Below are 21,495 nucleotides of genomic sequence, written 5' to 3'. Positions count from 1 at the left end.
CGGAATATCAAAGAGCAAGAGGAGCACCTAAACTAATGCTGTTGGGCCCCAGTTTTCCCTTTTCCCACTAGCCCCCCCCCCTCCCCTTTCTGAGCCATGCTGTGGAGCGCATTGCCATGGTTAACGTTGAGTGACAACCCCCTGCTTGATAGCCAGGTAGTCTCCATGGATACGCCAGGTCATTAAAAGGGAGCTGGGGAGCGGCGGCTCTGGCTGGCTGGTATCAACCTGACACACACCGAAATAAGATGGCCCTGTGGCCCCGTGCCAGCCCCCCGTCTGACCCTGGCCCTGGCATTGCATGGACCGGCAGCTCTCCTTACAGCCCCTGGGCTCACTCACTCCCTGTGGAAATGGAGACCGTAGATAAATGATTAGCGGCAGCTTTATGCATTCCCCAGTCCCCGTCCTCATGAGTGAGTATATGAACGAGTTTTCATGAGCTGGTGGACATTTTGTGCCGTAATGCTGTCGTTTTTGTTTGTGTAAGTCTTGGAATGCATAGAGCGCTTTATCTGTGGCAAGACTGCTTACACTGAAGAATGACCAAAGCCACTTTGGATAATATGATACTCGGTTAATATGACATCCTCTGTTGTTTTTTACAGAAGCTAATTAGTTTTATTGATTTCACTGATTTCACTAATTTGTTTTATTGATTTCACAAATGTTTTTTTAAGTACCAGACTGCCAGTCCATATAACTATATTCACACATTTCAAAGATGGCCGCCACCTGCCTACCCTTTCAGAAGAATCTCTCTTGCGGATTGAAACTGCGAGGTGAGGAGGGGGTGTTTCACAAGGGGCTGGGGGAGGTTTTGACTCTGTCGGCAGCCCCTCCCTCCAGGGGCTTGCTGCAACAACAGGAACCGCAGGCGAAGACTGAACAAACCCATGCCGTCTATAAATAACCTGGTGGCATCTGGGGCTCTCCTGGGAGGTGGCACAGGCAAGAGAGGCAGCACGTTCTCTTGATTCAAACATCCAGTTAAATCCGCTTTTGTCCTGTCGCCAGGGCCCACAGGGGCCTCCCTGCTCTCTTCTCTCCTCCTCCTCCTCTTCCATCTCTGGGAGAGGGCAGTGACAAGAGGCTGGATGGGTTCAGTTCACACAAGGAGCTCAGTGATGAACAGGACTCACCTTGAGAAAGCAGCTAATTATGGCATTGGACTCGATATGCAATGAAAAGGGACTTGTCGGAGGAGTGTCGCCTGTCTACTTTATTGTGTACTATAGTGGCATCTCCCTTTACATGAGAAGAGCGGTATCAGCCAGCCAGCCAAACACCCTTCGGTGACCCTCCAAAAGGTAGCTGGAGTAAACGAGAGAGAGGAGAGGAGGGAAAGAAACCTGTGTTTTGGGTGCTTCGTGATGTGCAGAGCTGAGAGGAAAGGTTATCCTTTCAGAAGACCGATAAATGGCTGGCTGTGTGTCTGATTGCAGTGTTAGCGTGATGTAAGGTCTTACAGTTATACAGGGACTGCAGTGGAGCATGATGGCCGTCGTCTCGCCACAGCTTGAAATGCGAGACGGCCCTCTTTTCTCCTCCACTCTGGGCCCCTCTCTCAGTCCCCCAATGACTGTATACGAATGGACAAAGCCATCGATCACGTAACACCATTCATTCCTATGTGAAGACTCAATAGCGCAAAAATAAGTCAATGTCATCTCATGGAGACATAACATGCGCAGTTTGAGCTACACCAGGAAGTGGAGTTGCAGGCTAGCTCAGTGCTGCCCCCTCTCATTATGTAACTCCAGCTGAAGGCCGACCGGGGTACTGCAAGGCTGAATAGCAACTCAATTATTCTTATCATTTTTTCTATGTGCGATTTATAAAATAATTGGTTCAAGGACGTGCATCTGGTGTAATAGAAGCAATTATAGGTACCCCGATTGTCTAAGAATTTGTATTTTATTTACACAAAGATTTGACCACGAATATTGCCATTTTCCCATTCACTACAATGGGGGATCCTGTTTTTGACAAACAATGCCTGCAGTACTGCGGTCGGCCTTGAACTGCGTGGCTTTAATAAGAGGGGGCAGTCGTTCTCCCCTGCTATCCCCTTCTCTAACTCTTTGTCCCTCTCTTCCCCACTACTTTCTTTTCTGTTTTCTCCTCCCATGCCCATTTTCACTCCCAAACTAAAAATATAATTGTGTCCTCTAGAATTGAGAGAAACATGTATTTAATTAGGCTATATGTCATTTGAACTGGAGCCCCAAGGTAAGAGTCTGTTACACAACTACTTTTGGATCTTTTTATAACTTTGTGTACAGTTCTATCAGTCAACGTTGGGAGTGTTCTTGAATCAAATGCCTGCATATTTTCTTTATTTTTGGATTCAGCACTCCCGCTTTGTTCCCACCCCTTCTGGTAGGGTTTTTCATTTCAACGTTGGCTGCTGAAAGCATGTTACCTTGGCTGTGATGTGTTTGGTAATCATATCTGTATGAAACCCTCTGGCCCAGCCCAGCGCTGTGTACTGCCGTGGCTGTTGTTGTGTGGGTAAGTAATCCCAGCAGGGCGTTGTTTACCGTGTGTTCTCCCCTGACGGAGGTGAAGAGGTGCTGAGCTGTTGTTTGTTGAGGGCTCAGCGGGCTGTCTCAGGACTGCAGAGATAAGGGCATGACTAAGCAGTGGCCAGAGAGAGAGAAGAGGGAGGGAGGGGGGGGGGGGGGGATCGTCAGAGGCCCTGCACTGCTTATCTGGATCTTTGTGCTCCAAGGCCCGGCCCGCCCCTCTGACTGAGCTCTCCGGTGGGTGACCTTGACAAGAATGTTGGATTATTATTGTAATAAATACCGCTCTGGTGGAATGGCCGGAGGTCAGGAGGGGAGGGAGGTAGGGAGGAGGCGGGAAGCAGGGAGAGAGGGAAGAGGGAGGGTGCAAGGGGGATTTCCGGTGTTTTCCACAGCACAGATGGGACTTTGTTGAAACATGTCGCGGGGAGACCGGTCGGGTGAGAGTAGCAGATTGGCCTCTCAGTTTGGTGTCCCAGAACTGTTTACTACTACTACTACTACTTCACTGCTCCAGCAGCAGCCATGTTGTTTTTCTCAGTCTACCCAGTCTACCATCTGGATTTGTTCAAGGGAAGCCTGGGAGTTGTGTTTTTGGGATGGGGCTTGACTGAGGCGCACTGTGTGTGACTGGCATTCCTTTGGCTTAATTAACTCCCCGGCAACAGCGCTAACAACCCTTTCATACAGTTTAAAATTATTTTTTTTATCAAGAATCTCCAGCTCATCTCAAAATGTAAGTGCTCTGTTCATTTTGTTACTCGGTGGGGATGTTGTACAGTACGGAGATCGGAACTAATGTGAAATTACACCCTTGTGAACGGGATGTGTGAAGATTTCAAGTGGCCATGCTTTTGGGGGGGGGGGGCTGGGCTGGGCTGGCTTTTGAGTTTCGTCTCCTCCCATTACCACCAGCACACAATTACAGGCAGAGGCCCCAAGCCAGCCAGCCACCGTCCGAGTTGAAGGGGGAGGGGTAGGGCAACAGGCAGGCGAGGGGGGAGGAAGGTCATCAGCTAGGCTGAGAGAAAAGAGAAGCAAAAAACTGCTGGGTTCCAGCCAGCCAGACAGTTCTCAGACAGGAAGGTACTGCTGTAGTCAACCGTGTCCCTTTTCTTAATACACCACTGAGCTGCCAGTTCCCCCAAGCACTAACTCTCTCAGGTAGCAGCAAATTCTCAATTGGCTCTCCGCAAGAGGAAAGAGACAGGCAAGTGGGAGGCAGAAGGGGTGTCAACTATTTTTTTCCTCTCTCTGCATATGTAGTCAGAGTTGCTGTGCACAAAGCCTTGTATGCCCTTCCGTGTGAACTGAATAAAGACGTCAAGCCATTCGTGAAACTCTAGTTCAGTTATCAGGCAATCTAAGGTCTTTTTTAGCTTGCTTTGCTACCTTCTGGTTTCATGCAGGCTCCTGTCCCTGAATACAGATAAGCCGGAAGGCTTTCTCTCTCCCCCTCTCTCGCTCACTCACTCTGGCTCTTTCTCACTCTCTCGCTCCCATTCCCTCTCTCCCCCTCCTTCCCTCTCTACCTCCCTCTCTCTCTCCCTCTCTCTCCCTCCCTCTCTCCCTCCCTCTCTCCCTCCCTCCCTCTCTCCCTCCCTCTCTCCCTCCCTCTCTCCCTCCCTCTCTCCCTCCCTCTCTCTCTCCCCTCCTCCCTCTCTCTCTCTCCCCCTCATCCCTCTCTCTTTCTCCCTACCTATCTCCCCCTCTCTCTCTCTCGCTCCCCCCCTCTCTCTCCCCTCCTCCCTCTCTCTCTCTCCACCTCATCCCTCTCTCTTTCTCCCTACCTATCTCCCCCTCTCTCTCTTTCTCCCTACCTATCTCCCCCTCTCGCAGGCTCCTGTCCCTGAATACAGATAAGCTGGGAGGCTTTCTCTCGCCCCCGCTCTCGCTCACTCACTCTGGCTCTTTCTCACTCTCTCGCTCCCATTCCCTCTCTCGCCCTCCTTCCCTCTCTACCTCCCTCTCTCCCTCCCTCTCTCTCTCCCTCCCTCTCTCTCTCTCTCCCTCTCTCTCTCTCTCCCCCTTCTCCCTCTCTCTCTCCCCCTCATCCCTCTCTCTTTCTCCCTACCTATCTCCCCCTCTCTCTCTCCCCCTCCCCCTCTCTCTTTCTCCCTACCTATCCCCCCCTCTCTCTCTTCCCTTCCCTCCATTTCTCCCCCTCTACTCTCTCTCCGTGAAACACTATTTTGCTTGTTATGCCGTTGGTAGAAAAGCTTTTCCTCCCCGCTGTCTCTGGTCATATTACACCCAGTAGTCCGGGCTGTGTTCTCAGGGAACACAAACACTTCTCAGTGTGTCTACTCGCTCTCTCTCTCTTGTACTCTGTCCTCCCCCCCTTTTTCAGATTCTGTTTTCACGCATGGGCTCAAAAGCAAAGAGGCATCGGAGGTGGAGCTGGCAGCGATCCATCAATGCTGAAACTAGGGCGAGCAAAGGGAAATGTAACCTAAACGGCAGGCTAAACCAAAGAGCACAGCCTCTCAGTAAGTAGAGACACTGCCTTTGTACGCTCGGCGGAGTAGCTGGTGACTCCCCTGCCCTGCACACACAGCGCCTTTTCCACGTTAATTTCTAAACGGGCATAATGTAGGCGTCGACAATGTCTCGTGAAAACTCGAGTCCTGCAACAGCGCTGGTTAGCCGGGGGGCCGAGAGCATTAAATCAAGGGTTTGCTTCCATTTCCTTGTTTTTTTGTTGTTGTTGTTTTTGGTTGTTGCCTGAGTGCACACTCGTAATCAGGCAGCCTGCGCCGTGCTTCGATGCCTCGGCTTTCAACTCTGAACAGAGCCCATTGTTGTCTGATGTCTGTGTTAGCCGAGTGTGCTTCGAGGCTGTGTCTCCAATCATGCTGCCTCAACCCACAGAGAAGAGGCTAAAATGCCTAGCCGCCTAACCACAGAGACACCCAAGAGTAGCGGAAATTGACGAAGGTAGCTTCATACAGTTGAATGCATCAGAGCAAACGAGAGCTGTCGTAATGACTATTCCTAGCCGCAGTGACAATAACGGTTTAATTGCATAACGTCTAGGGCTAGCGTTCTCTCACTAACAAGCCTCTGCGTTCAACTGTTTTGTTGAACCAGTAATTTGCCATGTGATCTATAATTGACAGTAATTTTTGTTCTGCCATTGGCTATAGGCCTTCTGTAGCTCAACATTGAACAATGCCCCCCCTCTGCTCTGTTGTCAAGTGCCTCCTACTCAGTCAAGGCCTCTGCTGAATTGTCGAGACCAGGCTATTGGCTGCTTGCAAAGTACAGGTGTTGTCGGGGTTACCACCAGTCCTTGCTTCCTCACAGCCACTATCTCTCTCACACACTCCCTGTCTCGCTCTTTCGTGTACGCACACACACACACACACACACACACACACATGCACAACTACAATTGAATTGTCATCGCCACAGGCAGTAAAGAAAGGCATCTCTTTTGTTAAGCGCCTTCTGTGGCAGCAAGAATCCAGTGAATGGCCTCTTCAGGTAAGGCCTTGCCAACAATTATTTTCTTTTAAATCAAAGCTGCTTTCGTTTACCATAGAATCATAGCGAATATCAAATTGACCTCTTTATTAAATGTTCTTATTTTAAATGTTCTGTTCTAGTTTAAATGTTCTATTCTAGTTTCCCTTTCTCAAGAGCTGCTTGATTTAAAAGGCTGGAGACTTTGATTTGATTGTGTTTCATTTAGTTCGATACAGTAACGGTTCTATTTTGGTTTCACTGCCTCGTTGACGTTGTTAGGATTTGAGAGGGCTTGGCGTAGTCTCTTTCCTCTTAGCAACAGGTGAATAGCTGGCTGAGGCTGTTGCTAAGGGCCCGGAGATGAGGGAGGCTGAATTCTCTGAGCTGTTCTGAAGGCACCGCCTCAATCTGCCTCTCCCTTGGGGGGGGGGGCTGTTTGGCGAACCCACCCTCCTCCCCTCAGCATAAAATGGGTCACCGAAGAATACCAGTTCTTCCTAGTCATTGAACATGCTGCTTGGTCCTTTAAAAAAAAAACGCTAAGTTACCTACCGCCCTTTTGTGCATTGTAGAAATAATACTTTGCTACATATTGGAAAGAATACCCGATGGCAAGGTATTCAGAGTCGGACTTATTGTGATGCCGTTTGCCTGTTGAAATCTATTTTGCTGTGGCAGTTTTAATTGATGTCCAACGCTCTCATTAGACTTTGAGTTGTGTCAATAATGGTTAAAGGGGTCTGTTGAGGTGGATGTTGACCCTTTGTCTTTCAATGTGGGAGGTCTTGTGATTTGAATTAGCCAGGGCTCAGCTCTTGCTGTTGACTAGCAGGAGGCTCTGCGTGTGAACTGTAAAACAAAGGTTTCTGTAGTGCCCTGGACTCGCACGACTCCGTCAGACATTTCTGCCCGCAGTTCTCTCACACCTTCCTTTTACCTGTCACTTTCTGTGGTGTGTCTGCTTTCACCCGCAGCAAGCTCTCCCACGCTCACATGCTAAACACCAACTGGGGAGTCTCGATCATTACCTCACAAAAAAAGGCCTAGCCAATTATACAAACCTTATATGGTCTTTAAAGAAATGGGTTGTTGAACAAATGGAGCTTCGAGTCTTTTGTGGGATAACGTTGTTTCTGTTAAACCATGCCTTTTTTTAACATGTTAGTCTCTCTGTGCTGTGTCTGCAGTCCCATTTTGAGTCACTTTCATCATCCGTTGCAGAGTGACCGGGAAAACATGTCCGTTTGGTTTCATTCCTCTCAAAGGGGAAGGAGGGAGAAAAAATGGTCAAAGGCCTGTTGTATGTAATTGTGGGATGCATGTTTGAGGAGGCGTACTTTTAGCTGGCAGCCAGATGCTGGCAAGCAGCGTCTTCTCTTGAAGATGTTTTCTGTCCTCTAATGAGACACCGGGCAATTATGAACAAACTGCCTCCTCCATGAATCTAGGTTACAAGGGGGAGGGTTCAGTGTAGCCATGCCTGGTCTACTCAGTGGGGCTATTAAAGTGGTGGTTGCCTTTTGTTGTTTTTTTCTTCTCCCCTCTCTCTTTCTCGCTCTTCAGTTTGAGGCTTGTTCTCGGGCTTAGAGAGTTGCTTGGAGACAAGAAACAGAACCCCCACCCCATCGCTGCTTTTCACTTTCGACTCTGTGGGCTTTTGCTGGTTTTCTTTCTTTTTTTTCTTTCTAGTTTTTTTCTCATGCTAGCGTTTAGTCATTTTCCACTTCTCTGTCTCTCTGAGGTTTTCAGTCCAGACAACGCAGCATGTCATTTAAAAGACCACATTTGGTCACAGGAAACTGGCAGGCGTTCTCCTGTGTCGTTTTGTTTTGACAGTGCTGTTAGGCCTGTTCCATGAGAGACTAGGGAGGGGGCAGAGCTGGTTGAGAGTGTCTTGGAAGGCTGGTTGAAAGTGCCTGGAGAAGACTCTCCCGACCACTCAATTTGGTGCCTCCAGTGTGGTCACCAGAGCGGCTACCAGGGCCCACGGAAACTCAAATTACAGGCAGCCTTGTGTTTCCACGAATCAGATTTTCAATCAATCCTCCTCCCTAATTATAGGCATGGGCAGTTAGTGCCCGATTTGTTTTACGGGCCCCGTGGTATGGCCTTTGTCAGAATGTTCTGGCCCGGTGCCGGCTAGCTCAACATAAACTGTGTAACCACTCACAACATTAACACGGACTACTCATTCCCCTTTCTCCGCAGACTTGTTGGGAAAGTAGTGGGTTTTTACAGACCACTTTCTAAGGCTACTGACCGTATTGATTCCTCTGACACTGAGAGATCAATATCTAGACTCTTCTTATCGGAGGAACAATGGCGGTAACAGTATTGACTGTTGTTTCTGGGCATATGAGAAATGCAAAGTGTGCTACTTCTGGTTACGTTCCGTGGTCGAGTCTGTTTTAGAGATCGGTTACCCCCACGATATTAGTTTGAATCTGTCCTGTCCAGATCTCTGGGTTGTGTGTTTGTCATATGCTATTCCGAGTCATGTTGAGTGGCTGTGTGAATCGTGTCTAATAGGAGCTATGTCAGTGTGTCAGGTGTTGAGCAGCCCTCTAGCCCTATCATCTGTGCATGACTCATCACTTCTCCCCCAAGTGCTGGTGCGGGCATGCTCAGTGGACCCAGTGTGGGTGAAGGGAGGCATGTTGGGTAATGGGCACAGATTTACACAGTATCACCACAGCACGGTGATTAATTGCACTGTGTCCTGCAAAGGACAGCTTCTGTGTGAAATGCCCCCCCCCCCCCCAGATTTTCGAAACTCTCTGGTACTGCTAGTGCAGTGAATAAATTGTGGTAACCTTTGATCTGGAGGCAAGCTCGTTAAAATTATGTAACCTACATTTATAGTGTTTGACATGCACAGGGAAGCCGTTCGGCATGCCAACTCGAACACACTCCATGTTCTATGCACGGTGTTCCCGGGTTTTGGTTCAATGGTGGACTTTAGGCTACGAAGCTGAAGTCAATTGACACACTTAGTTACCCAGGGCATCTGCTAAGTCAATAACCCCCCACCCCCACCCCCCATTAGGCCAATGACTGTTATGACTGGTGGTGTGAAAGTATTGCTTTTATGGCGAGAAGTTATAGTCCAAGGTCTTTATTTAGTTGTTTTTTTAATACCTTGACTGTTAAACTTGTTGAAGAGAAGTCTTGCTTTTCCTGCCAGTTTCCGAAATGGGAACGTTATCAAGCCTTTCATGATCTGCATCAATGTGACAAGGGCCGTTTTGGGGATGTCTAGATCCAAAGAGAAATGCCTGGAAGTCGTCCTCTTTTGAATTGCCGGAACTTTTTAAGTCCTCACTGCCTGCTTGTTTACACAGTTGGGATTAGAGCTCCTAACCTGAAAGGCTGCTCAGAGAGAGGTCCATCTAAACATAGCGTGACATTAGTTCAACTTTGTCAACACCAACAGGGTTCAGTTGAAAGGTTGCGAGTGATTGATGAAAGATGCACTTTGATCTCTCAATGCCGTGCTATTTCTACACCTTTGCGAAGATTAAGCGGGGTGTCTCGTTTCAGTTAGGTGTTTAAAAAACTGTCCTCGAGGGTGGGTGGGAGGAGTAAGGTCCTTGAATATATTAGTGTTGCTTAGCATTCTGGTAGTAAGGCATCCCAGGCACGTTGCCACGTTTATGTCAACAGGTGTTTTACTACCTGCATCAGTCAATGGTGGGGTCAGAGAAGGGGAAGGTGAGTGGGTGACTCTGATTTTAATTTAAGCCTGTAAAAACACGAGAATGTCTTCAATCAGTTCAAATTAGCCTAGAGGCCAGTGGACCAAGACAAATGTACTCTCAAAGAAATGATTGAGAATTGTTGCTTAATTTCCTATTCTTGTTCACTTCTAATTTGCGTCAAGTCATATATTTTCCTTTTTTTATTTAGTTTCTAATACTAATGTTGACGCAGGCTTTGTGTAATATCTCAATTGGCCATCTATATAATATTGTCATCAACCCTCCCCCCATCCCTATCGTTTTCCCCCATCGCTCTCTCTGTTTTTGTTTCTAGGCAGAGGGCACTTCTCTCCCCTGTCGTTATGAAGGAAGGGGGACTTGTATGGCAGATGTATCTCCCCTCTCCTGATGTTACTGGAGACTCTTGACACGGCCTGAACTCTGCTCCCTCACCACTGCCTGACTCCGACCTCCCCAGCAGGGATGGGTCACCCCCCCCCCCCGAGAGGGATGTTGGGAAGGTGACATCACCCACCCGGGGGCCTCAGGGATCTGTTCCTGAACCTGAAACACTTACCCGGCAGCGGAAAGGAGGGCGTGGGGGCGCAGAGGAATGTTCTGGGAACTCCATGGAATTGAGGCTGTAACACACTCGCCTGCCAAAACCTATTTTTTTGTTCCGTGGAGGGGGAGGGGGGATTCCATTCCTATTATACCAGTCGTCTTTTGCCACAGACCTTTTCCATACCTCTTTTCCCCCCTTCCCCTTGTTTTTGAGTGATTGTTTTCCGCCTCTGAAAGGCTGTCTAAGGGAACATTGATTCTCCTCACTCTGCCAGGGTGAAAGTGGATATGGTTGTTTGATGCTTTCCAGACCACTGGATTGTGGGGACCCTTAAGATAATGCCCAGGGGCTGAGCAGACCAAGGGTCTGGTATTTTGCAGCCAGCAAAATGACATGTGGAAAAACAGTCATGAGCAGGGGTGTTACCCCTTAAAAGGCTTATAAAGTAAAGGACCGTTCACTTTTTTCCGTTTTGGTATGACCTTATTAGATTGGTGAAGCTGTATATTGATATAAAGACAATATTTATCGACTGAACAGCGATGTGGTTCTATTGGAACCTATGTCTATTAAGGGCACATAAATTATTTCACTTGTCGATCAATCTCAAATGCTTTTTACCTAGTAGCCCCACATCTCCACAGCAGTCTTTTCGTAAACATGGCACACTGCAACAATTTGCATTTGCAATACTTAAATCATATGCTGAACAGTAAAAAGAAGCCCATAAACGGTTTATGTTTGGGATTAAACTGTCGTTGGACAGACGCAATCCGTTTACATCTTCCGAGTCCCGGTTGCAGGGTGTGGGCAAAGCACATTGTGTGTGTGTGTTTGCGTGTTTGCGTGTGTGTGTGTGTGCGTGTGCAGGCTTGGCGAAGTGAAAACTTTTGCAGAGACAAACGACCACTAATAGTGCACTTCAGCCCCTAAAAGGAGAAACCGGTCCAGGAATACTGGATGTTTTTGTTGTAGGCTTCGGGCTGGAGCTGCCACTGAGGTTTTGTATCCATTTAGATTTCTGCTTCCCCCGGGCTAGAGACTGGGCCTCCCTTCTTTTTTTCTGCAAAGAAATAGTGTATGCATAGGCAGCATTTCTGTTTGGCTGTCTTTTCCTGGTGTCTCCACTTAAGCTTTCGGGTTTGTTTTTGGTGGTCTCTCGAGTCAGTCGTAAGCATCTTTGGTTTGGAAGGATCTGACGCTAGGGTATGTAAGCATGCTTTTGGTCGACGGTTGGAAGAATTTCTCTTCGACCACTGCTGTTTTCAGGTTCGCTTTCGTCTCTATGGAGCCTACACTTGCAAATAAGCGTTAGCCGTTAGCTTATGATAAAGCGTCGCTTGTTTTTCCATACGCATCGTCTTGTTAGCCGACAACAGCAAATAAATACTTGACTGTGTTCTGAGCCTCTGGCATTGAAAAATGTGGTTTGTCTTTACAAGCATCAGTTTCATGAGAGCAGCACGAGGAGGACAGGTGGCTGAGCATGATGCCCTGACTGTAATCCCCCAGTAATCCTGTCTGAGGCCATGGGCTCACTTACTTCTCCCCAGCCTGATTAAACAGGGAGATATGACTGAGGTTCACGGGCTGCCGCAGCAGCTTTACAGGTGGGCTCAGTATTCAGGTTCTGAAGGGCAACAGGTTTAGGTTTGAGCGATTCGCCCTGTGATTCTGTAGTCTTTATAAAGGTGGAGAGAGTGAAGTCTTGCCTCATGCCAGAGTATAAAATGAAGTTTCATCTCAGAATTGGCAGAATGAACTCTTCCCCTGCAAGGTGTGGGGTGATGAGTCACTCAGACGGTACGGTTCTCGCCAGGCCCTGGAATGAGAGAGCGTGACTTCGCACAGAGGCCTCGCAAACAGTGTGGTCGTAGGATATTTTCTTTAAGCAGCCAGACTGTAAATCCAGGGAGCTGCAGTCGTGACCAGCACGGTGATGGAGCGAATGAGAGAGAGACATTGCATTTAGCATCGAAGGACAACCACTGAGTGAGTGATCACACAACCACAGGAGTTTCCCCAGACTGGAGGATTTGGCTTTGACTGATGAAGTTGTGCTCTCTTGGATGCTAATCATAGACGAGCCCTTCTTGTGTGTCAGCCTGCCAGCCTTGCTGCAACAACATTCACGACTGGCTCAATTACAGTAGCGCCACAGCAACAAGCACTATCTAAATTCTGAAAAGACAAGCCTATCCAAATGCATTTCAAATGCCCCCCTCCAGTCTATATGATGCACTCCGCAGTCATCTGCAGCGCCATCTCTGATATTCAGAGGGCTCAATGATATCCTTGACGACAAGGGCCTTTAAGAGGCGGTCCCAGAGCTCCCTGGGCTGCTGAAGGCACCAGCTGCCGCTGCCTGGCGCTCCAATTAAAGGCTCCACTTCTCTCGGCTCAATTCATTAGGGAGCTTGTTGCTTACCGCCGAAACACACGGCGAGAGCAACAATCCCAACAAACGGCCCCTAAAAAGTCCTTTTGTGACCGTCCTCGGGTACACCCCTCTCTCTCTAGTTTCTACAACTCCCCTTTCTCGTATGCTTGCTCACAATCGAGCCTCTTTGCCGAGTGGGCTGCCACCTGCGAGAGTCAAGCAGAAGCGGTTATGTAAATACCTTGTGTCATCCACCACCTAGGTGTGGAAGTCATTAATGGTGGCAGCGTTTCAAACATCCCCCACGTTGGTGTGAAGTGTTCTTTTCAACGTAGGACTTTTCTGTCTCTCAAATAATGGCTTGTATTTACAAAATCTCCTTTAATACAAAACTTTTAGACGCTTCAAATTTTGTGGAGTCAGTGTTTGCCTCTTCTTCAATTGTGTTTTATTTTACCCGACACAGCAAGACGGGCTGGTTTTTATTCAAATGAATTAGGCTCGTCAGTCAGTAAGCAACGCTGTCATGGTGGTTTGTTTGTAGCCTAATGAGGGTATGATGTAGAGTCAAGCTCATCAGTACTCTCATACTCGCAGCACATCTGTTGTTGTGTAAATTAGGCCGAAGCTCATGACAACTCACTGTAGCCTACACGCCACCTTCCAAACATACAAGTCAACCTTCACATCGCTTTAGCCTCTAGAGTACAAACAGTACTACACAATCCCAGGTGTGCTCTGAAAAGTTGACAACGTAAGTAGTGCCGTCACAGGATAAAGGCATACATTCTCGAGAAATGAGTGCTGTGGATACAGGCTATGGTTTCCATTAATACACACTGATGTGTTTACTAGCGGTTCGGTTGACTGACTGCCCCAGTAGTTTTCAGCACCCTGCTCCAGTAGCTCCAGGGCTTATTGTGTTGTTTGTTCATAGGTCCTCCTGGGATAGTGGTGGGAACAAAGGGCAAGCCCTATTTTCTCTCTACAGTGGTGTGAGGGAGGCCATCTGCGGATTGGCCTTGATTGAACACATCCTTGTTGATTAGCCCTGCTTTTCAGCGGTGTGAAACGGCCCCATCAGCTCCTCCTTGGCTAGCTCCAGGATTTATTATGTTGGCGTCTGGAATCAGGAATCTGTCACAGCGCGACCTTCGCCTGGTTTCTCCAAGTAGTATTATCGTGTGTTCAACCTTTCTCTAGAAGCGCTTAACACACAGGCTTTTCCCAAAGGCTGTAAATTGAAACCAGGTTGACTGAAGTGGATTAGGGAGTCTCCGCTTGTGAACATAATCATTTGGTGGGTGCTTATATTTGTCTTATTTCACACATGTGCAAGTGTGTGTTATACACGTGTGAATTGGAAATGTGTTTTGCATATCCAACTCCCACTAAGACACCCTCGGAGAGTGGTGTCACGGCCAGGTTCAGCCATTGTCACCTGTGACCCTGGCGAAATTAGGGTTAAGTGCCTCGCTCAAGGCCACACCAGCAGATGTTTCACCTTTTTGTCGGCTCGGGATTCGAACTAGCCAACCTTTCGGTTACTGGCACAATGCTCTAACCGATAGGCTACCTGCCACCGTACATGCACCTTCCTCTCTGCATTGTAAGTAAACACCAAGCAATTGCGATGTCTTAAACAATTCTCCCTAAAGTCACATCGATACTCTTGTTGAAATAGCAATTATATGATATGATGAGTGTAGTTTTAGGAGTAGTCTTACTTGTACATATTTTCCCTTACCTCATGTAATGGCAGCTACTGTTAAGTAAATAGGAAAGACCTCATTACATAAAGTATGGCCTCATTGTTGACGTTTCTAACAACGTACGGATTGATCTACTGCACTGGTTTCTGTTTTCTTTGGTGTTTGGTTTTGGTAATGTCACTGTTTGGAACATAAGCCTAGTACCGCTATGTCAGTCTGTTGTTCTCCCCGCTATGCTTGGGTTTGATTTCACGGTAAAAGAGATCTCTTACTAAATGCTGCATTTTCATGTGTGGGGCGAGTCAATAAACACCACTAATTAGATTGCCAAGTTGCCCCCCCTCCCTCCCGCTCAACCCTGAGCGAAAACTAGCAATAACATTTTCGAAATCAAATGGCTTCAGAAGCTACAACTGAGAAAAAGAAACGGGGAAAAGGGTGCTTTATTACAGCCGTAGCTTATGTTTTAATGATTCGGTGCACTTAAATGTCCTCATCCATGAATAATAATCATGGAGGATGGTAATGATCCCCACCGTCAAGGTTAAATAAGCTAGCGGAGTACTACTTCCACCACGGCTCTCTGAATATGGCTGACTAGCTCACACAGCAGGAGAGAAGGCATCCTAGCTAGACCCGCCTAAAGCCAGCTCTTTAGATGAGGTGACTCTAGCCGATTCTCTTGTCCTAATAGCGGGTTGCAATGAGAATTGCAATGAGTGACCCATGGACATGATCAAAACAAATCCAGATTCCCCCAGGATGAAATTTCCCTTTCAAATAACCCAGGCATCCAGGCGGGTTCAGTGGGTCTGTGAGAGGCTGAGAGCTCAGGTCTGAAGGGGAAGCAGCACTGTCAGTGCTGCAGCTGAGCCAGTATGCTGAAGAGAAGGGGGGGGGGGCTCCGCAGGGGTGTTTCAATCTCTATGACCCTCATCTTCAATGGGCAACATTGACACAGCAGGGGAAACGCCGCAGCTGCTGCCAGCAACAAGCAATGACTGCTACTGACTACCACTGTATCAGAGCATCTAGCCTAATCATTTCTTGCCACCCTACACATTTCTTTGTGCCTATCGTAATGTAGGCCTCCTTTGTGTGGACATAGACCACGTTAAGCATATCGATGTCAGCTTTGTTTATCATGTTATCTCTAATCAAAATTTCTCCTTTCTCCCGGTGCAGATGGAGTCTCTGGTCTCCACACCCAGCCCTCCACCCCTCCATCTCCTGGCGCCGGTGGGCAACCGCAACGAAAGCATCGCCTCGCCCTGTGAGCAGATCATGGTGCGCACTCGTTCAGTGGCGTCCAACACGACAGACGTGGCCCTGGCCACTGATCCCGAGTGCCTGGGGCCCTGCGAGCCCGGGACCAGCGTCAACCTGGAGGGCATTGTCTGGCAGGAGACCGAGGATGGTAAGGACTGATCTCCGGGCAAAGGGAATACAGGGATAAACAATGTGTATGGATTTATTTTATTTTTTGTGGAAAAAGGAAATGTTGGCTGGAATTTATTTCATGATGAACCCTAGTTCAGTGGTTTAAGTGTGTGCTCACCCACTGAAATCCTTCGGCCTATATTTTATGTAGGGTAGGACGTCCCGATAAAAGGTCCAAGATGGAGGGGAAAAGCAAGATGTTCTGTTTTCGTTTATCGTCTGCCATAAATAGGCTTCATCTGGTATGATAACTGTAAGCCCTCTTTGGATGAATAATTCATTGATTAATGCAGAAGAGACATTCTTCAAAGAGGTGCATTAGGCGGTTATTGTAGTTACACCATCGCCTACAATTGGAGCTAGCTTATCAGCATTCTGAGGGCCAAGGGTCTTGTCTGCTTTATTGTGTGTTCTCCCAGTGAGCCGGCCTACTCTCAGTACTTTGCTCCTCTTCCCTCGCTTGGTAATGGAGAAAGGAAGCAGAGGCAGTCGACGACTCGACGAGAAATTGCCTCAGCCGCCTCCTCTTTTTCATCACCACGGCAGCACTTAGCCATTACAGATTTGAAACCTCATTTCACAAAAGCTTCAGGTCTCTCGTCGGGGAGCAATTCCCCGGGCGCAGGAACAGCTAGCACGCCTTCTCCGACATGCTCTTCCCCCACAGGGCCGCTAATGTGTTTAAAGTGAAGGACTACTCAGCACACCAGACTGCCTTTTAATGATTCAGCACAGGGGTGGTAGAACACATGGCGCATCCACAGTGTTGTTTACAGTCGCTTACAAACCTATCCGATTCTGGAGGAAGGGGGAAAAAGCAACGCACCCCCCATCTTGATACTGACTGAGGTGGTGCTATCTGCAAGCCACTTACTCCCAACCTCTTTAAGGGCCATGAATAAATCAGGGCTCCGGAGTATCTGGAGCTTTATCGGGAAATGCATCAACAGAGAGGATCCCGAGGGTGGCTCGCGTCGGGCCGGTCGTTTATTCCCCCGCTAATGGCCCTGGTCAGACTCGCAGCAGCGTATTCAAATGGCCGTGATTTACCGGCAAGCGGAACGTTGTCAGGAGGCACTTCGCCCGCATTCTCTCGTGCATTCCATCACCCCCACTGCCATGATGTGACAACACAGTACGCGAACGACCCGTGCTCACGCCGGAAATAGAATGCATATAACTGAATGAGAGAAGATAGACGGGCAGTGAGCGTCTATGGCATCATAGCGTGTCAAATTGGAAAGCAAGTCTATTTTCCTCACTTCTATGCAGAGCAATGCTGGTAAAATGAGCTGATCAATTGCATGTGTCGTTTGTAGAAAAGGAATTAGAGGAATCGTTATGATCTTCCCTATGCTAAGTAGACTAAAGATGTAGTTTCAAATGTATTGGGCTGTAAGCTAAGGTTTATCAGTCAAATAGGCTATATATATATATTTGAAAACAATTGCATCCGACCTGTGTTGATTTCAACGGCTAGAAAACTCAAGGACTCAAGAGAATACTGTTTACTGTATGTAGAAGAACGAGACTTGGTTGTTTATAAAGCAATGCTGGTCAAATGAGCAAATACATTTCCAGAAAATAGACTATGCATTGTTACATCTGGAATTGGGACATGTAAAGTTAAACTTATCAACACTAAATAGACACTTTTTAACTGCCAGTGCCAACAATACATGTTTGACCATCTGTGTGGATTTTGATCACAGGCATACCTTTCACGGCTGGGAAACTCGACAAACTCCCGCTTTCAAAAGAGAATACTGTTATGTAGAAAGAGAACGAGACTCGCTAAATTCTTTATTAAACTGGTCGGGTGTCTTAGCTACAACTCTCCTCACACAGGCAGGTACGGACGCTCCCGTAGGACGTACAAGGTGAGTCAATAGGACCACACAACAATAATTCACAAGGGCTACATAGCGAACATAACAAATACAACTGTTTATTATGGATTGGTATGACAATAACATTGGCACGCGCTAGGCAGTGTACGTCGGTTGACTCGCGCATGCACATTTTGACGCAGTTGACAGCTTTTCTCTGTGCGATTTCGGCTTAACTCACAGTTCACCCTGTGGCGGTTGCTGAGAGAGAGCGACTCTCCTCCTCATCCCATCCTCCCCTCTCCTATGTATCCCGCCCTTCTTCCTCCTCTCCCTCTAGTATTGATTCAGTGGTTCGTTTGAGGCGGTCGCCGTGTGGCTCATGCGGCGTTAGCTGCCCCCCCCCAGGACTCTTCCTACCGCAGCAGCAGCCCCCCTTCGCCCCCCACCCCACTCCTCCTCGCCTGACGAACGCAGAGTGTAAGCACTGGGAGCAGCCTCTCGGATAAACAATAGGCCATCGACATCAGAGGCTCAACAGCATCTGCTTTAGAGCAGGAGAGAGACGCAAGGAGTGTGGAAGGAGAGCAGGCAAGGCAAGGTTACCCCCCCCCTCCCACTCGGTGACGTCATCTGCCTCTTCACGGATTTCTAAGGCGCTAGAGGCTGCCGATTTAATACGTGTTGTTAGTCAATATATTCTGCGTATTTTCCCCCTTGTTGGTGCAATTGCACATCTCTCAGCTCGTCAGCTCCATATCCCCAGCTTCCTTAATTAAAGTGGGTCTCCTTGTATTAATCATTCTCTAATAAAGGACACCAACCTTTGCTAGGGATATTTGATTACTGAATGCTGACCTTCTTAGCCGTGCAGTATTTATTTTATTTTGCCATGTAGATCAATGAGCAGCCCCATGCTGGAACTGACAGGGTGAATGCAGTGCAGGCTGGGCTGGAGGTGTGCCACCCCTGATGCACACACATACTCGTTTAACCCCCAAAGGTCGATGTTTGTGCCCCCTTGGAAATCTCATTTGCTTAATAAAAAAATAGCTCATGCCATTAAAATGACATTAGACGAAAAGCACCCTCTAACACTACCTTGTTTTTCATATTATTTATCATAAAAATAGCAAAACACATTCATATGACTAATAATAACAATAATAGATTTGCTTTATATAGCTAGCGTTTCTAATACAGAATCTCCAAGTCGCTTTAAGAAAAAAAAAAACTGAACAATTCAAGCAGCTGGCAGTTCATTGGAGATGGTCTTCCACAGATAGATAATAAGCTGGAGATATCAGTATTTTTGGCATACCAAAAATGCATATCAATCCTTCGATGTCACACTTCCCTGCAGTGAAAGGAGAGTTAGAGCGTGTTTGTCAGACCATGAGACATCCCGAAAATCGGTTTTCTCACAAAATCGTCTGCAGCGTCTGAACGGTTTGGCCTACAAAACTATTATGGCCCCTCTGGAAAGATGAGACTCTCACAAACACGACGGTGATCTCCGTTTTGCGACTTGTCTGAAGTCGGTACAGCCGATCTGCCAACTTTTGTCTGTAGCTTCCAAACAGTTATGGCTACACACTAATATGTATAACTTCAGAACAAAATTCCGTTGGATCTGTTATTCAATGCGTTCATAGAGACTTAAGGCCACAATAAAAATGTTCATACATTTTTTTTTTATGTTTTGGGGGGGAGGGGTACTTCAAGGGCTCTTAATGTTTTATCAAATAGCAAAATGATACTTGGTATGACCTTCTTAAAACAATTCCATAGAGCTTAGTAGATCCCCCCCTTCCCGCAGCTTAGACAGGGCTTAGACTCTTATGGGTTAAGCACAAACACACAGACACACCGTCAGTCAAAGCAGCCAGGGATTCCACACTCACACATCTCTGCTTGCTGGGAAGAGCGAGAAATTCGGCAGGTAGAGAGGTGTGGCATTTGGCCGCAAAGCTGGGCCGGAAATAATGAAAATCCTGCGGGGATTGGACCCTGACCCCCGGGGGTCATGCTCGCTGTTGTAGCGTCGTCAGCCCATTCCAGTCCCCCCACATACTGCTGCTGATGATTCTAAAATGTCAGGGGTTTTTCTTCACATTTTCAAACAGTCCGTTTATATTTCCCAACGGGGCTATACATTTGGGTGAGGTTTTTCTCTCGCCTGAGTTGTCTTGTTTCACTTCCAAAAATAAAATGAAACCATCTAGTGTTCAACGAAATAACCAACACAATGTCAAATACAGGTAGCCTAGTCAAATAATTAACAACCAATCACATTAACCGTTACTCTCTCGCAGGAATTCCACTAACGGTCCGTATGTAGCCAAACGTAGCTGCTGCTCATGTTGGTATCTGTACTGATGGCGAAAAAGACATGACAGGGAGACATAGTGGAGTGGTAACGCGTGTGCAAGCAGTTGCTCCCGACGCCACTTGGGTAGACTGCAGCATCCACCGAGAGGCTCTTGCTGCTTGGGAATGTCTGTCAGCTTGAAATACGTTTTGGACAGTCCAGTGAAAATGGTTTACTTTGTTAAAGCAAAGCCCCTGAACTCTCGTGTACTTTCTGCATTATGCAATGATATGGGCAGTGACCATGTAACATTTTTACAACATACAGAAGTGCGCTGATTATCAAAGTATTGACACGTTTTTTTTTTAAATTGAGAGACGAGCTTAAAGTTTTCTTTACTGTCCATAATTTTCACTTGTCTGACCACTTGCATGATGATGAGTTTCTCACACGACTGCCCTATCAGGGTGATGTTTTTTCTCGCCTGAATGATCTGAATCTAAGATTACAGGGACTCTCCGCAACTATATTCAATGTGTGGGACAAAATTGAGGCTATGATTAAGAAGTTGGAGCTCTTCTCTGTCTGCACTAACAAGGACAACACACAGGTCTTTCCATCGTTGTATGATGTTTTGTGTGCAAATTAACTCAAGCTTACGGACAATGTCAAATGTGATATAGCGAAGCACCTGCGTGAGTTGGGTGCGCAATTACACAGGTACTTTCCCGAAACGGATGACAAAAACAACTGGATTCGTTATCCCTTCCATGCCCTGCCGCCAGTCCACTTACCGATATCTGAACAAGAGAGAAATTCGTCGAAATTGCGACAAGCGGGTCTGTGAAAATCAAATTTAATCAGAAGCCACTGTCAGATTTCTGGATTGGGCTGCGCTCAGAGTATCCTGCCTTGGCAAATCGCGCTGTTAAGACACTGATGCCCTTTGCAACCACTTACCAATGTGAGAGTGGATTCTCGGCCCTCACTAAAACTAAATACAGGCACAGACTTTATGGAAAATGCAACCAAACATTGCACAGTTATGTGCATCCTTTCAAGCATTAACCTGTGGTGAATTATTCACAATTTTCGATGAACAAATATGCTTTTATATGTAAGATGGTTAAATAAAGAGCAAAATGATTGATTATTATTATTTGTGCCCTGGTCCTATAAGAGCTCTTTGTCACTTCCCACGAGCCGGGTTGTGACAAAAACTCACCCTCATTCTTATGTTTAATAAATGTATTGTATAGTGTGTTTGTAGCAAGCTAACAACGATGGCAAAAAAACAACATTTGAGAGTGCGCTAACCCTGGTGCTAGAGGGGGGTACGCAGCTCGAGGTTGAATGTTTGAAGGGGTACGGGACCATAAAAAGTTTGGGAACCACTGCTCTAAAAGTTTAGTGCCCTTAAAGTGCCGCCCAGAAAAGCCTCCACCCCACCCCACCAGCACTCCCCTCACGGCAGGGCCGGCTGGCGCTACATGCCAGGGAGAAGTCAGGCAGACAGTGTGCCAACACAGTGCAGGCAGTGCCCACACCAATGACCCGGCAGCAG

At 47.4% G+C, this 21,495-nt stretch overlaps 1 protein-coding gene across 6 annotated transcripts in view; it reads left to right on the top strand.

Moving 5' to 3' along the window:
• The window catches only part of znf609a (zinc finger protein 609a), a 179,914-nt gene that overhangs the window by 140,056 nt on the left and 18,363 nt on the right, over positions 1–21,495 (top strand). For 2 of the 6 annotated variants that reach the window (XM_064930479.1, XM_064930480.1), the window contains exon 3: positions 15,537–15,768. In XM_064930479.1, the coding sequence (XP_064786551.1) occupies positions 15,537–15,768 (232 nt within the window). Of the gene's footprint in view, positions 1–2,400; positions 2,515–2,894; positions 3,265–4,314; positions 5,018–5,773; positions 6,015–15,536; positions 15,769–21,495 lie in introns of those variants that run through there. The other 4 variants (XM_064930481.1, XM_064930482.1, XM_064930483.1 and 1 more) reach the window with 4 other exon arrangements.

This window comes from Oncorhynchus masou, chromosome 22 (genome assembly GCF_036934945.1).
Source record: "Oncorhynchus masou masou isolate Uvic2021 chromosome 22, UVic_Omas_1.1, whole genome shotgun sequence".
NCBI lineage: Eukaryota > Metazoa > Chordata > Actinopteri > Salmoniformes > Salmonidae > Oncorhynchus > Oncorhynchus masou.
This window is presented reverse-complemented; position numbering and strand designations above follow the sequence as displayed.